Source organism: Dermacentor andersoni, chromosome 2 (genome assembly GCF_023375885.2).
Source record: "Dermacentor andersoni chromosome 2, qqDerAnde1_hic_scaffold, whole genome shotgun sequence".
In the NCBI taxonomy this organism is placed as follows: domain Eukaryota; kingdom Metazoa; phylum Arthropoda; class Arachnida; order Ixodida; family Ixodidae; genus Dermacentor; species Dermacentor andersoni.
In genome coordinates this window covers 241,495,595-241,513,767 of record NC_092815.1, presented here as the reverse complement: position 1 = coordinate 241,513,767, position 18,173 = coordinate 241,495,595, and the positions used below count along the sequence as shown (strand labels likewise).

At 46.8% G+C, this 18,173-nt stretch overlaps 2 protein-coding genes across 4 annotated transcripts in view; both read right to left on the bottom strand.

Annotated features, from left to right (window-relative positions):
- The window catches only part of LOC140216240 (phospholipid-transporting ATPase ABCA3-like), a 61,281-nt gene extending 55,249 nt beyond the window's left edge, over positions 1–6,032 (bottom strand). The window contains exon 1 of the mRNA XM_072286640.1: positions 5,557–6,032. Coding sequence (XP_072142741.1) covers positions 5,557–5,898 — 342 coding nt within the window. The 5' untranslated portion in view covers positions 5,899–6,032. The remainder of the gene's footprint in view (positions 1–5,556) is intronic.
- LOC129387032 (uncharacterized) overlaps positions 1–18,173 on the bottom strand; it is a 177,626-nt gene that overhangs the window by 91,718 nt on the left and 67,735 nt on the right. The gene's annotated exons all lie outside the window — the stretch shown is intronic.

The following is an 18,173-nucleotide window of genomic DNA, read 5'->3' as shown; positions in this document are numbered from 1 at the left end:
GTAACGTGTAGAAATAGCAAGCAAATGTGAAATGGAGGAGGAAAAATATATATGCATAATCAGTTATTAAGCAAGTTCGGGAGTTGGAAATGCAGCATCTTATCGCCATATTTTGTGTGATTGCGTGGAATGTTCGAAATCTCATGAAAGCGAGTGTCTCGGATATTTCTGCTTAGCTCTGTTTGATAGAGCTTTCTGAGAGTATGTTGATAAAATTCAGACAGCGGCAAAGATTTCGCGTCGCTGTCGGCCACGCCGTAACCAAGGTCATCATCGGCGCGCTCTTATCTAGCTGCGCGCGCTCCTGCTGCGATTTCTCGCGCACGGCGCCAGTCTTGCTTTTCCCCTGTCCTCCAAATCCGGATCACGTGTTATCGCCTATCGTCTTGCCCCCTTGCTCCGCGCAGGACCGTTGCTGTGACTTTCGCTGTTACCGTCCACTCCGCCCTCGCGGTCCCTTCTCCCGCTGTCGCGGCGCTGCCGCGGTGCCGGCGGTGGGCGTTCCTTGCCGCCTCGCGCGTGATCCACGGCTCTCCGCTCCTCCGTCTCCGCGTCCCGTGGCTGTACGGCTCTCAGCCGTGTCTCGCTTCCCCGTTTGCGGGGCGCGTTCCTCAGTGGAATTTGTCGCCTCTGGCAGTGCTTGCGCCTGGCTGTCCTTGCTCCTGCCTCCACTCTTGCCCTATACTTCCTCTTACCTGGCGCAGTGCCGTCGCGGCGACTCAAAAGACAGTTATAGCGTTTCGTCCCCTTACTTCTACTTCCCACCTCAACCTTGTGCTGCCACATTGAGTGATTGAATGGAGTCTGTGAGCGAATGAGTGTGTCACCTATACTCAGTGCCCCTGTTCTCCACCCGTTTCCTCATCCCACCTCAGAAGAAACATTAAATATGATTGCTAATCTCCGCCCCCCTCTCCGCGGCGGTGACTCACTATAACATGGCGCGATGGTGCGTCGCCGAAGCCCCGGCTCGTAGCCGCGGATCGCCATGTGTGCTGCCCAATCCGAAACGCAGAACCGCCTCCGCTCGGCACTGCGTGTTCTGTATGCGGTTGCCTGTTCTTGAACTAAGGCAGCAGCTGCGCTCAAAGATCGCATCACCAAGAAGCGTAATCGTCGGCCAATGTTTCAACTGAGCAACACCAGGCATCGAAAAATGACTGCTTACCATCCGCAATCCAAAGGACTTACGGAGCAATTAAACAAGAGAATCGCGGACATTATCTCTATGTATATTGACGTCCAGCGAACAACATGGGATCATATCTTGCCTTACGTGACTTTCGCGTGTAATGCCACAGTATAACAAAGAACGCGCTTTACACCATTTCGTTTCCTTTACGGCCACGGAGTTCAGAAGATGCTGGGCGCTATGCTTCTGCGTCAAGAAGACGAGCGTCTAACTAGTGACGCCGAAGTATTTGCTCAGCACGCTGAGGAAGCTGAGCGTGCTGTGGTCAGCAGCAGCACGCGGATGCACGGTGTTATCCGCCAGAGACAAGCATGCTGCAACCCCGGCGACCAAGTGTGGATGTGGACTTCTGTTCGCCACCGTGGCCTTAGTGAAAAGTTGCTCAGCCGGTATTTTGACCCATACACAGTGCTGCGTCGCATTAGTGACGTGAACTACGAAGTCGTTCCGGACAGTGCGGTCAAACACGGCGTAGACAACCTCGCCCTGCCATCGTTCACGTCGTACGCATGAATTTATATGTTGCGAGTTCGTGATTAGTTCTTTTTTCATTTATAGATTTTTTTTATATTTGCGCTCATATTCACAGCTAATGCGGTTGCCTCTCTGTTTCTTGAGGCTCTGCACGTCATGCTTCACCACTGCTGTACTTGTGGCTCTCCTGTCGCTGTGACTGTGTTCTTTGGGTGAGCATCTGCCTTGACCATGTTTCTTTACCCACCCCCCATTTTTTTTTTTTACACGGCTTATTCACCATCGAGCCGATTCTCTTTTCGGGGGAGGGGGAAAATGCCACCTGCAGTAGTGGTCACGGTGCAAGAGAAGAGGCAGGAAGGACAAGAAGGAAGAAGCGCGCGTGCTACTCCCTGCCGCTATTTAGCCAATTTGCACCGCCGTGTTTTTTCGGAGCCAGCTGTCATTAAACGTCGTGAGTCCTCTTTGAAGACACGTGACAATATGTAGCAGGCAATCAACATTCAAGCAGCTATACAACAGCAAGAAAAGGAACTAGTTTGCCCCGTTTTGGGCATTGAGTTGATGCAGGCATGAAATTTTGCTAATACAATCCGTTCGGGAATAACACCAGCTTGTACCGTGACCTTCTCCTTGCACTTTCGTATTTTCGCCGACGAATCTAGTTTGAAATGGCTCCTATTAGCATGCTTTAACGTTGGTCTAATACAGCTTAAGTACATGACTACATTAATAGATTGGTATGCTTCCTTCAATTTCCAGCAAGGAAACCATAACATTTGCTCCAGTTTCATAGGTATTTGGTAATCTGGGATTTTCAGCCTCACTTTAGGATAATATACCCAATCATATAAAATCACACGCATGTCAACAAGACTGGCCGATAGTCCCGATAGCTTTCTACTTTACGCTTGTCAATAGACATACAGAATTGTAGCGCTCTATTTTGTTATTAAACGAACGGATGTGTCCCACAAGGTATTTCATATTCGCCGTAAGGCTACGGCACCGCACTACGTACCGCAGCATATTCATTTTAGCTCCTTGGTATAGATTTGCCGTGTAATAACAGCGCCAGACAAAGGAAGAAAAAGTAGACAACGCCCACGCCTCTTAGAACGCTATGGCGCTGCATACAAAAGTGACTGCAGCGCCCAAAAAATGTGTGGTGTCGGCTTTCACGCCTTTCTAAATATTCAGAGAGAACTCATATAGATAATTACAGCACATGGGCACTGATACAGGAACCAGGCTAGCGCTAAGATTAAAACTAACAACAGAAATGATATTCCACTTTCAGTAATCACACGCAGATCATTTGCGGCTTCCTTAACCCTTTCGCTGTCGGACGTTTCTGGCCGTGACGCACCCCCAGTGTCGGCTTGGTTTCAGGGAACGAGCATAATAGGGAATGAACATTGCAATTTATTTTTGATTACGATTGGTATACAAATAACATAGTCAATGCAATATGCACATTTCAGTGTTCTGCAGCTGTTGTTAGTAAACATCATCATCATCACCAGCCTGACTATAAAATCTGTTCAACATCCGAATCTGACGATGCGGAACCCTCTTCGTCTCAAGCGACTTTGTCCGAGTCCGAATCCGAGCTCGGCTCGTATTCTGAATCGGAATTCAGCCACCGCTCCCATGAGCAGACGAAGGTCCCGCGCGCCGAGCCATCCGAAAGTAACCGCGCGCTGGGAGGATGCGCTTTCAGTCGCCCGCGCAACGGAGAGAAATGGGACGTTGCGTGATCAAGAAGACAGAGGGAGATGAAAAAAGGCTAAACAAAGTTCGAAGGGCTTTACGTTTACTGCTGCAAGTCGGAAGCGAGGGTGCGGCGAGAGAGCGAAAGCAGCAATCGAGTCACCCTTTTTGGAGAGGCAACGGCACGTGCGCCTGAACTTGACGCGCCGTAGCAGGCACACCAACAGAAGAAAAATAAAAACCTTCAAACCAGCGGAGATTACAGAACAACCCTTGAACCCATAACCACACGCGCGCGACGCATGATCCAGCGAACGCGGAGCCACCGCGCCACTCAGCAAAGAGAAAGTGGGGAGTGGCAGTCGCACCGTACTCTTCAATACATGGGTTAACACAGGTCGGAGCGAATATACGAACTTGTAGAAAGAGTCAACAGATGGCGTGGCCAATCCAGGAGCGCCTGTTTTTGCGCTCAGGCGCGAAATTTTGAACGCACGATAGAGAACGTACCGGTACGTCAGTGACACCGTGGGGGGGAAGCGCGATGACGTACCGGTACGTCAGTGACAGCGAAAGGGTTAAAGGGCAGACGCGAGGTTTTGGGTTGATGCTTGCTGCTGGGTTTCTTGCTAGAATATGTCTAGGACCAAGCACCGCTTACACGCAATTAAAAGCAATATGTGCACATCATTTCATCAGAACCTGAAGGTAAGCACCGGTAGCGCGAGGCTCTCACTGCGCTGGCACGACGACTTCGCTGCAGCTGGATTCAGAATACTGCACCTGTAATGTGGGTAGCCTATGCGCTTGTCGTTTGTCTTTTTGTGAATTCTTGTTGTGCAGGCAGAACAACACGGACATAGAAGGCACACGAAACAAAACACAGCGTTGAACGAGTCGCTGCGAACAGCTATTTACGTCCGCTGTGTCTCCTCGCACTAAACTTCAGGAACCGCGGTTGCGCCCTCCAAAATAAATTGAAACTTCAAAGCATTTTTTAACTTGCAAAACACGCATATTATTTGTTACTATTAATGACTGGTTAATAATTTTGTAACGCACAGGTCTTTTTCATTACATTTTAAATATTAGGCGGCATATGCAACAAGAGTTTGCTGCAAGTAAACGTAGGCGTCGCACCAGCCACATTGTGGAAATTGCAATTGCGCAGAATGAGCCCTATAAAATCTCATTGCGACGTGTGCGACTGCACTGATGTTTTTTTGCTCCAGTCACAGTATGCGAAGCAGCATTTACAGGAGTCGCCTTTCATTTGGAGTCTTAAAGTGTAAACATTGTTAAAAATGAAACGCACTGTACACAGAAAAGAGCAAGGCGAAAGAACACCAACGCTCCGGCTTCAGTTCTTCAAGAGAGCTTCCGGCTAGAAACGCTACACCAACTGGCTTCCGCACTATTAAAAAGCAGACACTATGCCCAAAAGTCAACTTAGATTTGCAAAAACACAGAAACTGCGGTAACGACATGCCAGCAAACGAAGGTCCCTTTGCCAAAAACGGCCATGTCCAGACCACCTCAACGTCCTACATATATCTGCTTGCTGCAGTTACAATGAATAAGAACTAGAGGAAAATGAACTGCGCGCTACCGTGAAACGGAACAAGCTTGTTCGGCACCACGAATTTCAGATTGATATACCTACCGAGACTTGGCGGTAAAGAAAAATTCTAATTCTATAATGGTTGTTTCACTCCATTTCCACACGTCATGCTAGAAGTTCAACGCTGCTAATTGTAATAGGAAATGATTTGAACAAATCAGTTTAATTATTGGAATCAACTCTTTAGCCTATGTCCGGTACTTAGGTTCAAGAATATAATTTCGCTAATATTTTTTAGTCCTTCTTTCCAGCCCTCAAGACCCCAACTGATTTCCAATCATGCCCTAGGGCCAAAACGTTTCGAGACCCTTGCTTTAGGCATTGTTCATTGCTATGCAACTTCAAAACTGAAGATAAAGAAGTCTGATCGAAAAACTTTGCAATGTCTCTTGAGAAAATGAATACCAGTGCAGTTCGTTCAGTTAGTCCCACAGTCTTTCTTCTGCTTAGAGAGAATGTTACGACAAGGCCGCTGAACTATGAAGCCATTTTCTGGATCGGTTCTAGCGCTACCTTCCTGGAGACGTTCGCAGTAGATCCTTTTTTCGTGTCTCACCTTCTGAGCGCCGCCTAAGATGCTCCCTTCTTTCGAGTAACACTCTCCCCTACTCGGAGGCACGATCCCAGCCATCACGTTGAGCAGAGTGGTCTTTCCTGAGCCGTTGACTCCGAGCAGACCGAGACACTCTCCCGGTCGCACGGCCAGACTCGTATTCTTCACGGCCTCGGCGTCACCGAAGAATCTGGAGACACCGTTGACGACCAAGGCGTATTCGGCCATGTTGCCGCCTTCTGCGCATGCTCTATCGACAGCAAGCTTTTCCGCCGTGACACCTTCGTCAGTCACGTGGCCTTCGCCGACATCGCTGATTTTGCGTCGCATTAATGATCGCCCCATACGCGGAGGACATGTGCACAGAACGGTGAAAAGGATAATCGCTTCCGAAAGGAGGATTCCCAGGTCCACCAGCACGCTATTTGCCGAGAGGCTGAGCGGGCTTAGGATGTCCCACTGGTCCAGTAAGTTGTCTGCAATCACTGGAACAAAATTAGGCACAGTTGACATATATTGTTTATTGCATATGATTGGCACTACACTAGGCAGAAGAAATACCAAAAACAAAAAGAAACTTATTGGGTTGTTTTTTTATGCAAAAACCAAGCTTTAATTATGTGACACGCCGTAGTGGCGGACTTCGGAATAATTTGCGCCATCCGGTGTTCTTTAACGTGCACCCAATCCATGGTACACGAGCGGTTTTGCATCCTGTTACAACCACAACGCAAAAAACCTAATGAATATACGTGCTACCTTTGTAAAACACAGTCAATTATCCTGGAAAACTTTATAAGGCCATTAAACGCAATGTTAGGCAGTGTTTATAGTAAAATTACGAGAGCGCAGAAAGAGATGGACAAGACTCAACAACACTAGTTTTTGTGTTGTTCAGCCTTGTCCAAGTCCTTTTTTGCACTGTTTCTTTCACTATATACCATGAGCCCACTAACCCAGCAGCAAGCCTTGGTAAGTTATGCGGTGTTCTTGGAGGACTGCACATGACACAGAGTTGAGATGTGTTGGAAATGGGGAGACTGTTATGAGTTATAAGGGACGAACATTTGAAATTTCTGAATTAAATAATTTATTTGCAAATAATTAGCGAAAGCTACTTTTCTCCAGGCATTCAAGCGTTATCCAAAGCGCAGTCGTACGTATTTATTGCGCCTGGAAATTTTAGAGCTGCACTAACTTCGCATTTTGTTTAAATTTTGTGCACGCTATTGCTGCCGTGCATTCGACATATAATTCTTGTGGCTGAATTACGCCGTTAAATGAGGGCTTTGCGCTTGTTTTTCAGGTTTCCTCTGAGAACAAAACGTGACGTGGAGTTTAAGCTCCCTTAATACCTCGGAATCGCGGAGTTTTGGGTCGCATAAAGACCACATCTTACATGTGAGGTTGAATTACATCCCATTAAATTTATTTATGCGCTCACTTGAAAGACGCGGCTTAGGTGGAAATTGTGGTTATACAATATGTCAGAAGCTTGTTGCTCTTGCAATAGCGCAGTGTTCTTTATTGGTGTCCTCGAGCACGATTAGGTCGACGTTTACAAGATGTATTTAGAAATAAAGAACGTCCGCGGAAACAGGACCGAGCCCAGCCAGGCTGTATCGACTTTTTGTTGTTTTGCTCGCCTCACCGTAACACGCACCTTAGCGTTGCGTCAAACAGGATCATCACAATAGGCGTAGTAGGGTTTTAGCCATCCGACGTGAACGACATCACGCGAGCTAAAGCCAGTTGAGATGGTATAGAGCTGACGGGGGCTATTTCATAGGTGACATCGGTCACTTGACGCAAGAAGCAATAAGGGCCCTTGTACCAAAAAGAAGTTTCTTTTTTCCGAGAGCCCACTCGGCCGGAAGGGGACCAAAGTAGTACAAGAGAGCCTGGTGAAAAGTACGTCATGGCGCCGCTGAGTGTAAACGCGCTTTTGAGTTTCTTGGGATGCCGACAGACGAGTACATGCCTCGCGTGGTCGGCATGGGAAATGGCGCCACGGGCACACTCGCTGCTCGAGGCCATGGAGGAAGGAAAAAGGAGGCAGCATTACGCCACGCAGCCAGCCTTGGCAAGCGAACGAGCAGTGGAGCTACAGCGGCAGCCCGACACGTCACCTGTCGCGTCAAGATCACGGAGGAAATTGGAGATTTGCCGAAACATTTGGTTACCGGCAGTTTTTATTCTGTGCGCGCTCGGCCGGCAGCAGCTGCTCAGATGGAGGCATCCGTGGCTGCTCAGCTGCTCTGCCTGTATCTCTGGTCGCATTTTTCTCGGGATGCTTATTTCGCTTCGGTAGTTTCCTGCAAGGCATGTGTTCCGCACTTTGGGGGAGTTGTGAAAGGTTCACAATTCAACGTCAGCGCATTTAGGCTACAGGTATACACTTCGGCCGAAGTAAATAGCCCGTTGTGAACGATAAGAAGCGATGCGTATTTGCCACATTTTTGACCGAGGCCTTGCCCGTGTGTACTCCGCGCTGTTATGCGAGCTTTATTGATTTGCATTGTCACTGGATCAATGGCATCTTACGCATGACGGTTTTCATGCATGCGATTGATCGCATTGCGGGAGCGGAGTCATCCTTGCAGGCCAAACGCGGTGGAGCTCATTGCCTCAGATGACGCTGACTCCAGCAAGAAACGGCGAGTTGCATTTGCTACGTACGTGCTATGCTGTTCTCTTGTAAAACGCGGTGCCTTGTCGATTCATCAGCTCCCAAGAAAAGCTGCAACTACTTCAAACAGCGGTTCTTCCAGCTTTTGGAGTTTGAGACCTTTATACGGCCGGGTCATGCGGTCTCCGCTATGTTTCTAAGCACTGGCCCTGCTTCGAACACTGCGTACTGCGAACACGAACAAGCGGTTGGTCATCGGACGCACACGACCTTATTACAAAAAATTATGGGATTTTATGTGCCAAAACCACGATCTCATTATGAGGCACGCCGCAGTGGAATCTGGAATAATTTGGGCCACTCGGAGTTCTTTAACGTGCATCTAAACCTAAGTACATGGGTGTTTTCGCATTTCGCCCCTGTCGAAATGCGGTCGCCGTGGTCGGGATTCGATCTCGCGATGTCGTGCTTAGCAGCCCAAGCCACTAAGCAGCCACGGCGGTTAAAACATAACGTGCATCGGCGAACGAAAGAGAAAGGTGCACTCCAACTCGTAAACTAAGCTTTGCTTTATCCCTCACACGAGAACTGACCAGTTTACAAAACAATTTGTAGCTTCCCTTTAAAAGTGAAGGATATGTGTGCTTAGCTTCTGAAATGACACCAGGCATTACTATGCAATTTACTGCAACACGAACCGCAGCCCACACTTACCGCAATAGCAGTCAGCAGTGTAGCAACGCCGCGTATTTTTCGGAGAGGCCTGCTACATTTGCATTCTTCAACTTCCGACACGCTTGAGAGGCATTCTCTCTGATGCAGCTCGCCGAACGGACACGCATAGCGCAACACTGCGATTCGACGCCACAATCCAGCAACTTGAGCGCGGCATGAAGCGAAACTGCCGCGGTGGTAGCCATGTTTTTCTTTCTTTGAAGAGTTTCGAATGGTTCCCAATGTGCATCGAAAAAAAAAATCAACCGGGAGTACTAAAACCCACCGCGCGCTCTGACGTTTTTGTCATGTGCTGGGTCGCCACAACGGATTCAATCGCGTTGAGGCACGTTCCCTCCTATTATTTCCTTCCTCCATGCTCGAGGCACTAGCAGAGGGAAGTTGAACGTCAATTGGCAATGGAGGGTCGCGACCAACCTAGAGTTAAAACGTCGAATAACCGGCAGTTTCGTTGCGCGAGAAATTGTAAGCGAACGTGACGTAAGCTGGCGCGATGTCCGAGTCACGATGGTCTGGCGAAACGTACTTAGGCAGCATGTCGGTGATGGTCCAGTTAATTCGCTCAGTCTGGCCATTGGTCTAAGGATGAAACGAGGTAGTGAGCTTGTGCTTGTTACAGCACGACTAGAAGATGTCGGCGATGACTTTCAAAGCTATTTTCTCTGAGTGGTTGTGCTTTAGTGAAACCTTAGTGTATGTAGAGAACGAAGAAATATGTCGTTCAATTGCACAAGAGCGTTGTAGTAAGATTAGGGCGAGAAAAACGGCCATTTCAGTGGCCACTACAGGAACAGTAACTGAAAAGAAGGGGGGAAGAACGGAAGGGGCTTGAAAGCCCTGCCTTTACAAATACACACAGACTGGCGACAGCGAGTTAGAGTATCTTATAGTAACCAATGTGAAGCGGCCGAAAGTTGTCCACTTTATCAGTTCCGTGAATAGAAGAAAAAAAGCCGCGCGTCTGCGCTCTTTGCAGCAAATGGCGACTAAGCACATCATGGCATAGATACTGATGCCGGTCTCACAGCAATGCGATATTGCGTAGTTCTCATTATGCATTATAAGTGGTCGTACTTGAAGGCAATGTGATGAATATCTACGGAGATAGTCCAGTGTTTGGCGCGGTCTCTATGGCGCTCTGCTTCAGAACGCGATTTTGTAGGTTCGATGCCAAGTAGCTGCGGTGACATTTTGACAGAACTGAAACGTCAAAGCGCGCGTGTTTTTACGCTTAGTGGCGCATTAGAAAAACTCCAGGGGCCGTATTCTGTAACGCTTCGGTTTTAGAAGAATTCGCTTTGCGAGCAACGACTGGTCGCCGCCTCGGTGACGCCATCGCCTAGGGGCGCGCGCTCATATGTTGACGTCACGCACATGTCAATCATGCGGAAACCAAATTCGTCGTCTGCTGTGAAGCGAAGTGACGCGAAGTACTTTATTGTGATCTGAAAGCGCCGTCTGCGGTCTGCAGAGCCTATGCATCCCATGTGCACGGGCAAGATCGCTGCTCAAGGGAAAATGGCGGAGATGGTGAACCCTATGGCGCCTATGTTAGTGCTTTTAGATAGCCTCCGTGAAAGACAACGACGGTCTGGACATCGACAAGACGCGTTTGAGATGGGAGACGAAGAATTCAGGAGGCAATTCAGGCTCTACAAAGCGGCATTGCGCAGCCTGTGCGAGGAACTTGAGGTTGTCTTGGGGCCGCAACGCTCTGGTGGCATTGATACTGTGGGCAAAGTGCTGTGCGCATTGCGATTTCTTGTGACTCCAAGTTTCCAACATTGCGGGGCCGATGAGGAAACTGTCGCCGTGCTCCAGCCGTCAGTCAGTCGAATAATTTTTTTTTTCTGCTGGTGAAACCATAACAACCGTCCGTATAGAAAAGAGGTGGGCGAAATTTCCGAAGACGACAATCGAAAAGGCGGCGTTGGAGCAACGGGTGCTCGAATGCGGCAAGCTCTCTGGCGTCGTCATCTGTGTTGACGGGACACTGATCGCCATCGTTCGGCAGCGAAGACTGAGCTCCGCGGAAACTGAGGCGTACTGGAACCCAAAGGGATACTACGTCCTGAATCGCGGGGTAGTAAGTAGCGAAAAAATTTCAAGTACAATCCTTAGTATGAATCTTTAGCGGGCCATTGAAAGTATATATGGAAGACCTCTTACGTGAAATTAGTAACGTGATGTCGAGTCCCTATGGGTGGAGCCAGGCGACGTTGCAGAGGTTTGGAAAAGAGGCAGGCAAAATAATCCCCTGTCACATAGCTAGAAATGCACCACTATACGCAATCTTAATTACGGTTCAAATATTGCTGATATTAGGGTCAGTGCTATTTAAATAATGCATTTATGGCCGTGTACGTATGTGTGCGTGTATTGTAGACGAGTATCTGTGTTTAAAACTTTAAGAGCGTCGCTTCTGAGGTATCAGTAACTACAATTGGTCAAGTGACGTATGATGCGACTTGCGTACGTCAGTGTGAAAATTGCAAATACAAACTTTTGCGTAGCTTTAAGAATACGTAGGAATTCCACGCAGACTAACATATCTCATCACTAGTGTATTTTGGTATTTAATTTGAAAATCAGACATCCGTGCAAACAGTCTTCTGTAAAATACACTTCTTTCTTCGTATTATCTTCCTTGCAAGAGAAGCTGAACGATGAAGACACTATTTGACTATCTCTCGCAGGTGTGCAACGCAGACCTGAGGATCATGGCCATCGATACTCGCATGCAAGGTAAGTGCCACGATTCCTTCCTCTGGATACATACGGCATTGCGCCGCCTCCGCGCAGGTGGCCTTTCGAATGACGAGGAGTTGTTCGTAAGTGTAGCAGGGATAGTGCATATTTAGCATAGTTGTTGCGCAGATGATGTACGACACGAGAAATTTTCATACTAATCTACGTATAGGAACTTTATGCCGTGCGGAAAACTAACTAGTTAGGAACGTATTTACTTTTCATTTACACCCTGCATCAGCCGGGCATTTCCGTGCTGATACAGCTTTTTTTCTGCTTGCCGAGCTTCCTATCAATATTTCTTATGGTAAATCATTCACATTTTGAAATATTTTTCTTGAATGCAGCACACTCGGGGTGCCCTTTCGAGCCCTGGCTGCTCACTCCTGTTCCTCGACACCCGACGCGGCTGACAGAAGAGGGGTGCCATAGCGAAGCACATGCCGTTGTCCGGAATGTGGCTGAAAGGTGCATAGGCGTCGTGAAAATTCATTTTCGGTGCCTGCAAAGGTACCGAATGCTGCACTATTCACCCCGCAAACCAATCACAATTGTGGCGGCGTGTGCAGTGCTTCACAACCTGTCTTCAGGCAAGGGGGTCCGGTGCCTGATCATCAAAAGGATGACGACAGCAACTGTACCAGCGACGTAGCAGCAAGGCAAGCGCAGTCACCACAAGCCCTGTCGCTGCCCTTATCACTAGTAGTGCAACCTCCATGCGCTCTGTTTGAAAGAGCCAAGCAGGCTCGTTATAAAATGATTGATTTGTTCAGGCTGCCGCGTAATATTTATATTGCCTATTTGCAGTGCGCGTCGATGAATGCGCCGGCAAATGAGGTGGCCAACATGAAGTGCACACCACTTGCAGGGACTGTTGACTTCTCCATGGTGTTTAGCAAGTTGAAATCACATTCCCCTATTGTTCAGGTTTTCTATTACTCTTTCGGCAAAAATTCATTGACAACATACCAATGAACCAAGAATATCCTCTGGATATCCCGATAAAACCCCAACGCCCATGTCCCAGTTAGGACGTCCAGTGGACAACATGAGGACCTTAATTCCTGGATGTCCTATTTAAAACATCCTTAATACATCGACAGGATTGAAATTTTGGGATCTAAACTAATTCAAAATGTTTAATCCTATAGATGTTCGAAGGATGTTTTAAACGGGATGCCCCATACCGGACAATTGTGGGACCAACACACAACCCAAAAATTGTACGTGATCATATGGCGGAATTTAACGCGGCTACCCTCAGTGCACGGTCTTCCGGAAACAAATCAGACAGCCACATGAAGCTGCGCCACCGGTCAAACTTCCAATGAAGATGATAAATGAAAAAATTGCAATGAACGATCCAATCCGCTCAAGCACATCGGGAGGAAACGTCGCAAAGCGGTAGGCAGAGCACCGGAACAACTGCGCCTTATCACCTGCCGCAAGGCGTAATCGAATTAATCGTGTCCTATACGCTAGACTGTACCAACTGCTCTCCGAACATGTCGCGAAAGCCGAGTACTGCAACTGCTGCCGTAGCAGTGACTGCCACAGAGCAGTGAGTGCTAAAGATGGGTCGCTCAGGAGCAAGCCGGATCTTTTGAGCCGCTCTTTTTAAAGTGCGAGTAAGCCGTTGTTCAGTAAAAGTGAGTGGCGGTTCTGTTGGAGGGAGGAAGCCGGTTCAATTCAATGCAATTTTTTATTTGCAGACGTATAACATACAAAAATACCAGAATTGGTTGGGCCCATAGCCACAGGCTAGTTGCGCGTCCAATGAAAATAGATAGCAATTACAAGTACAGAACAAGTAAAATACATCACGTGCGTACATATATTTATCATAAACCATTAAATTGCGCGAGCGCACAAAAGGAAATGCGAAATAGTGAAAAGTATGTTACAGTATTGAACATGTCTAAGTAAACACATAAAACACTAGTTAAGAGAATTGCAGGCAAGTTCCTGCATTATTATGAAGATTCAAAATATACATTATTAATCTCGACAAAATCGAAACGCTAGTTAAATGATACGTTTAGCAGATTTCAGAGAGTTACTAAAAAACAGACATCATGATTGTTCACAATGAATAACATTATTCAAGCTAAGCAAGTATTCTTTAAGCACGGATGAAAAATTTATTGCTTGTTTTATTTCTGCTGGTAGGTAATTACAAACTTTAGACCCTGAAAACTAGCAAGAGTTGTACGTAAATATTCTTAGTTGGAAGAAGAATAATGTATCCGTAGTTTGTTATCTGGTCACTCAAGAGGACGTGTAAAATATGGAAATATGAAAAGGCAGCTTGTTTTTAACAATACAGAAAACACACGTCGCAATTTTTAATTCGTGTGTCTTATCACACGGCTAAAGATTAATTCTATTAAACAAAGGCACACTTGGTTCATCGTAACATGAATGGGTAAATATTCTCAGGCTTCGTTTCTGAAGTTTGCGTGCAGGTTGCAACAAATAGCTATAGTCACGGTTTTTCTTGCTATATGCGTTTATGTTCATGTCGCCTACTATAATCAGTGGTTCATTTCGGTGCTATGACAGAGCGCAAAAAATTGATTCCAGCTTATTGCGAAATCCTATGAGGCTACCGCTCGGGCTGATGACGTCATACTCGAGCCGAATGAAAAGGGATTCAATGTTATTGCAACTATATGTGGCCGCTGCAGCACTACAATGCGATATATTATCTTTTACGAACAATGCAACGCCACCTACGCATGAACGTGGGTCTCGCGCGTTTGATTCGGTTCTGTAATGAGGAAGACTGACTACTTAAATATTTCGCAGCCATGTCTTAGTTGTTGCAATGACATTGAACGAATGCGCATGTAGCGACCGGAAAGCAGAAAGCAAGTCTACGTTTTTATTAATACTACGGATGTAACAATGAGAAACTGATGCAGATGTTGCACTACAAAGATTGTCGATCTCTGATTGAATACGCCATTGTTAAGTGATATGATGCATAGCTATAAAAGTACTTAAACTATTTCTGCTAAGTCTTCTTCACGTTTTAGATGCACTACTCTGCAGTTCTCAGATTTCCGCATTAGTATTAATTTCCCCCTCAGAAGCCCATGCAAATTTCCATCCTTTCTCACGTTTCTGTTAGATGGTTTTTCCAAACAAGATTTTGTTTTCGTAGCACAAGTGTTTATGTACACTGGGTCGCTATTCTGAAAACTTAGCACGACTGAATACATTCGCTTCTTTTCAGCTGCCTTCAGCAGTTTGTCACGAGCTGATGCGCATGTCAACTTCACAACTACATTTGGAGGCGAACTGCTCTTCGATAGGACGCGGTGAGCCACATCAATGTCACCATCAGAAAGCTGGACGCACAAGAAAGATGCAACGTTTGCGACTGTTCCGAGGACGTCCTCATTTTCAGTCTTTGGTATACCTCTTAATTCAACGTTATTTCGCCTACTGTACTGCTTTAACTCAATAAGCTGCTTTTTTCCTTTCCTGCAGCTCTTTGTTTAGTCTTAGCAGAGTCCTTCCATGTTTTTCTGGTCACGAAACTCCGCCGTCACGCTATGGGAGAGGTTAATATGCTGCCCAAAGGTGCCGCGACGCGGCGCCACTGTGCCGCAGAGGGCATCGTTCGCGTACCGAAACGCGTGCGCAGTGCGAAGCGAGCTGAGTGATCGGGTGCGTTTAGGCATGTGCCGCGCTATTTTTCGAGTGCTGGCCTGTTTAGTTGAAGTAGCGGGGTGGGACAACGATGCCGAACACGTGTTGCAAGTAACAGCTGAAGAAGTAGAATGGTGGTATCTCTAACGAGCCATTTAAAAAAAATTGCTGTATTTGTGATTTGGCTACTTGTGTTCGTTTGAGAGTTGTTTTGCCATGTGTTATGAAATGCTTATGCTTTACACTTTCTTGTTTATAGAAACAATCGATTATGCATTCTGTATGTATTGCCATTCGTTTGCTGGTGTTTGTTTCCTGCCCCCCAATACATATCTCTCACGTTTGATGTTATTTCTTTATGCTTATCATATCAGTGCCATGCTTTTAACAAACTTCTTGCATTGTGAATGGTGGACCATTCGTGACCGGACGCCTCTGTGCTGTCTGTATTTCGCTCCGCTTATTTTACATGATAAATAAATGATCGTGCTTGTATGTTGTTTTCGCACCAACACGTTCTATTTCTTTTCTTAATCGAATTATAAAGTCTTTAAGATATTGTAAATAGTTGCGCATTAAGAACCAAAATACCTAGTCTCGTCGTTTCTGTGTCGGAACCACAAGCAGCGTGAATAAGTGCTGGGCTTACTGACGCTTCTAAACGACTGCTTGCTAAGGCAATTGCCTAATTACAATACAGCTAGTTTCAACTGTGCAGGTCCTAACACTTCCCGTTCGCCTAAATCCGTTGCGAAAAGCCGCACAGAAGACATTTAGTAGCGAAGTTTGTCTTGCATAAATCCTACCTAAATATAATTCAGAAATCTTAAGGGCACGGAGCAGCTCAATTTCCTTTTCTTTGCCATTAAGTATTCTACGGCAGCAGCCCTTTGCAATAACAATTTTATTCTTTTGATCTCCTTATAAGATACTGCCCACAGTCAGAGTCCTTCTCTGCCACAGTTTAACAGAAAGTGAACAGCTTTTCTCGGCTAACAATCTGGCGCTATGCGCAACGGAGAGTTGGGTAAGCGGGGGTGCAACAGCCCATATGTTTGCATCTGGTGATAAGTGGGACCACTGGCGCTTTGTTGCGAATGCGCGGTGTTTAATTTCAGGCAAATATTTAAAAGCGGAGCCCGCCGAAGTGTTGAGGCGAATGGCGATGATGAATAAATCTGGACCGAGACCGCCCGGCCGTGTACAGCGGACGCATTTCGACGGGGGGCGAAATGTAAAACACCCGTTTATTTAAATTTAGGTGCATTTTAAATACATTTAGTAGCGAAGTTTGTCTTGCATTAATCCTACCTAAATCTCATTCAGAAATGGCATCGCTCTGCAGACCTTTAGGTGCATTTAAAGACATTTAGTAGCGAAGTTTGTCTTGCATTAATCCTACCTAAATCTCATTCAGACATTTATTTACGTTTATTTAAGTTTAGGTGCATTTTAAGGGATCCCAGGTGGTCAAAATTAATCCTGAGTCCCCCACTACGGCGTGCCTCATAATGGTATCGCAGTTCTGGCTCTTAAAATCCCAGATTTTAAAATTTCTTTTTGGTCTGAGACTGCCGCAAGCTCCATGTTATGAGCGGCTTTTTTTTTCGTCCCGGGCGCTCATATCATGGCAGAAGACGCGCTCAGGCAGCAATTTAAGCATATTCAATGTTAAAAATAGTTATGTGAAACTAAAGCGATGGTTGAGGAAGTTGAGAAAGCTAGAATACCGAGGCGGCCCCACACACAACCACAGCGGTAGCGGCGTTCGCATGCCCTCTTATGCACGGTTGCGCCTCTAGCGGCGGGCGCTGGCTGTATATGAAACTGAGGGGGCAGTTTCGTGACCAGAAAGAAAATGGAAGGACTCTGGTCTTAGGTTCGCTTTCTTGCAATCAAGGCTGGCTTTGCACTTCGGTAAGCTCAAGTCGAAGGCTTTTTATTTCGTTGCGGTACTTTTCAACGTTTTCGTTCATGTACGCGACTTATTGCCTCATCGAAGGGAGCTCACCTTTCACAGAGTGATTCATCACATCAATCTTGATCATTTCCTTTCATTACGTCATTCATTGCTTCAGCAAATTTAGAGGTCATCTCAACAATCACCTTTGATACATTTTAATGGTAGTTAGCGCATTTTCAACCAAGGCCTTAGCAACATCCGACAGAGCGTCGGTGTTGCCAGTAGCAATTTCTACGGCTGACTAGGCACACTTGCAAACTTTAACACAATGGGGTGAACGTTACAGGACACACTGTAATACACCGTGACAGCAGTGATGGCAAAACTTCCAAAACGGTTCAAAGGGGCAAAAGAAAATTCGCTAACCTGCAATGCGAAGCAGGAACCGTTTAGCAGATGTACAGTCGATGCTCTCACTGCTGCCAAATGATGTCCCTCCGGAGCATTGCTGTATTTATAGGCTGTACGTTGGTCACGAGGTCCCGGTGTCCAGCGCCGTATGAACAGGAACGATCCGGCTTTGCGCAGTTGCTCTGCTCACTCGCTCGTCACCTTTAACGTAAGCCAGTTCACCAGCGTTTCTGATACGGTTTTCGTACTTTTGCGGACGGCAAATCTGCAATGCGAAGCAGGAACCGTTTAGCAGATGTACAGTCGATGCTGTCACTGCTGCCAAATGATGTCCCTCTGGAGCATTGCTGTATTTATAGGCTGTACGTTGGTCACGAGGTCCCGGTGTCCAGCGCCGTCTGAACGGGAACGATCCGGCTTTGCGCAGTTGCTCTGCTCACTCGCTCGTCACCTTTATCGTAGGCCAGTTCACCAGCGTTTCTGATATGGTTTTCGTACTTTTGCGGACGGCAAATCTGCAATGCGAAGCAGGAACCG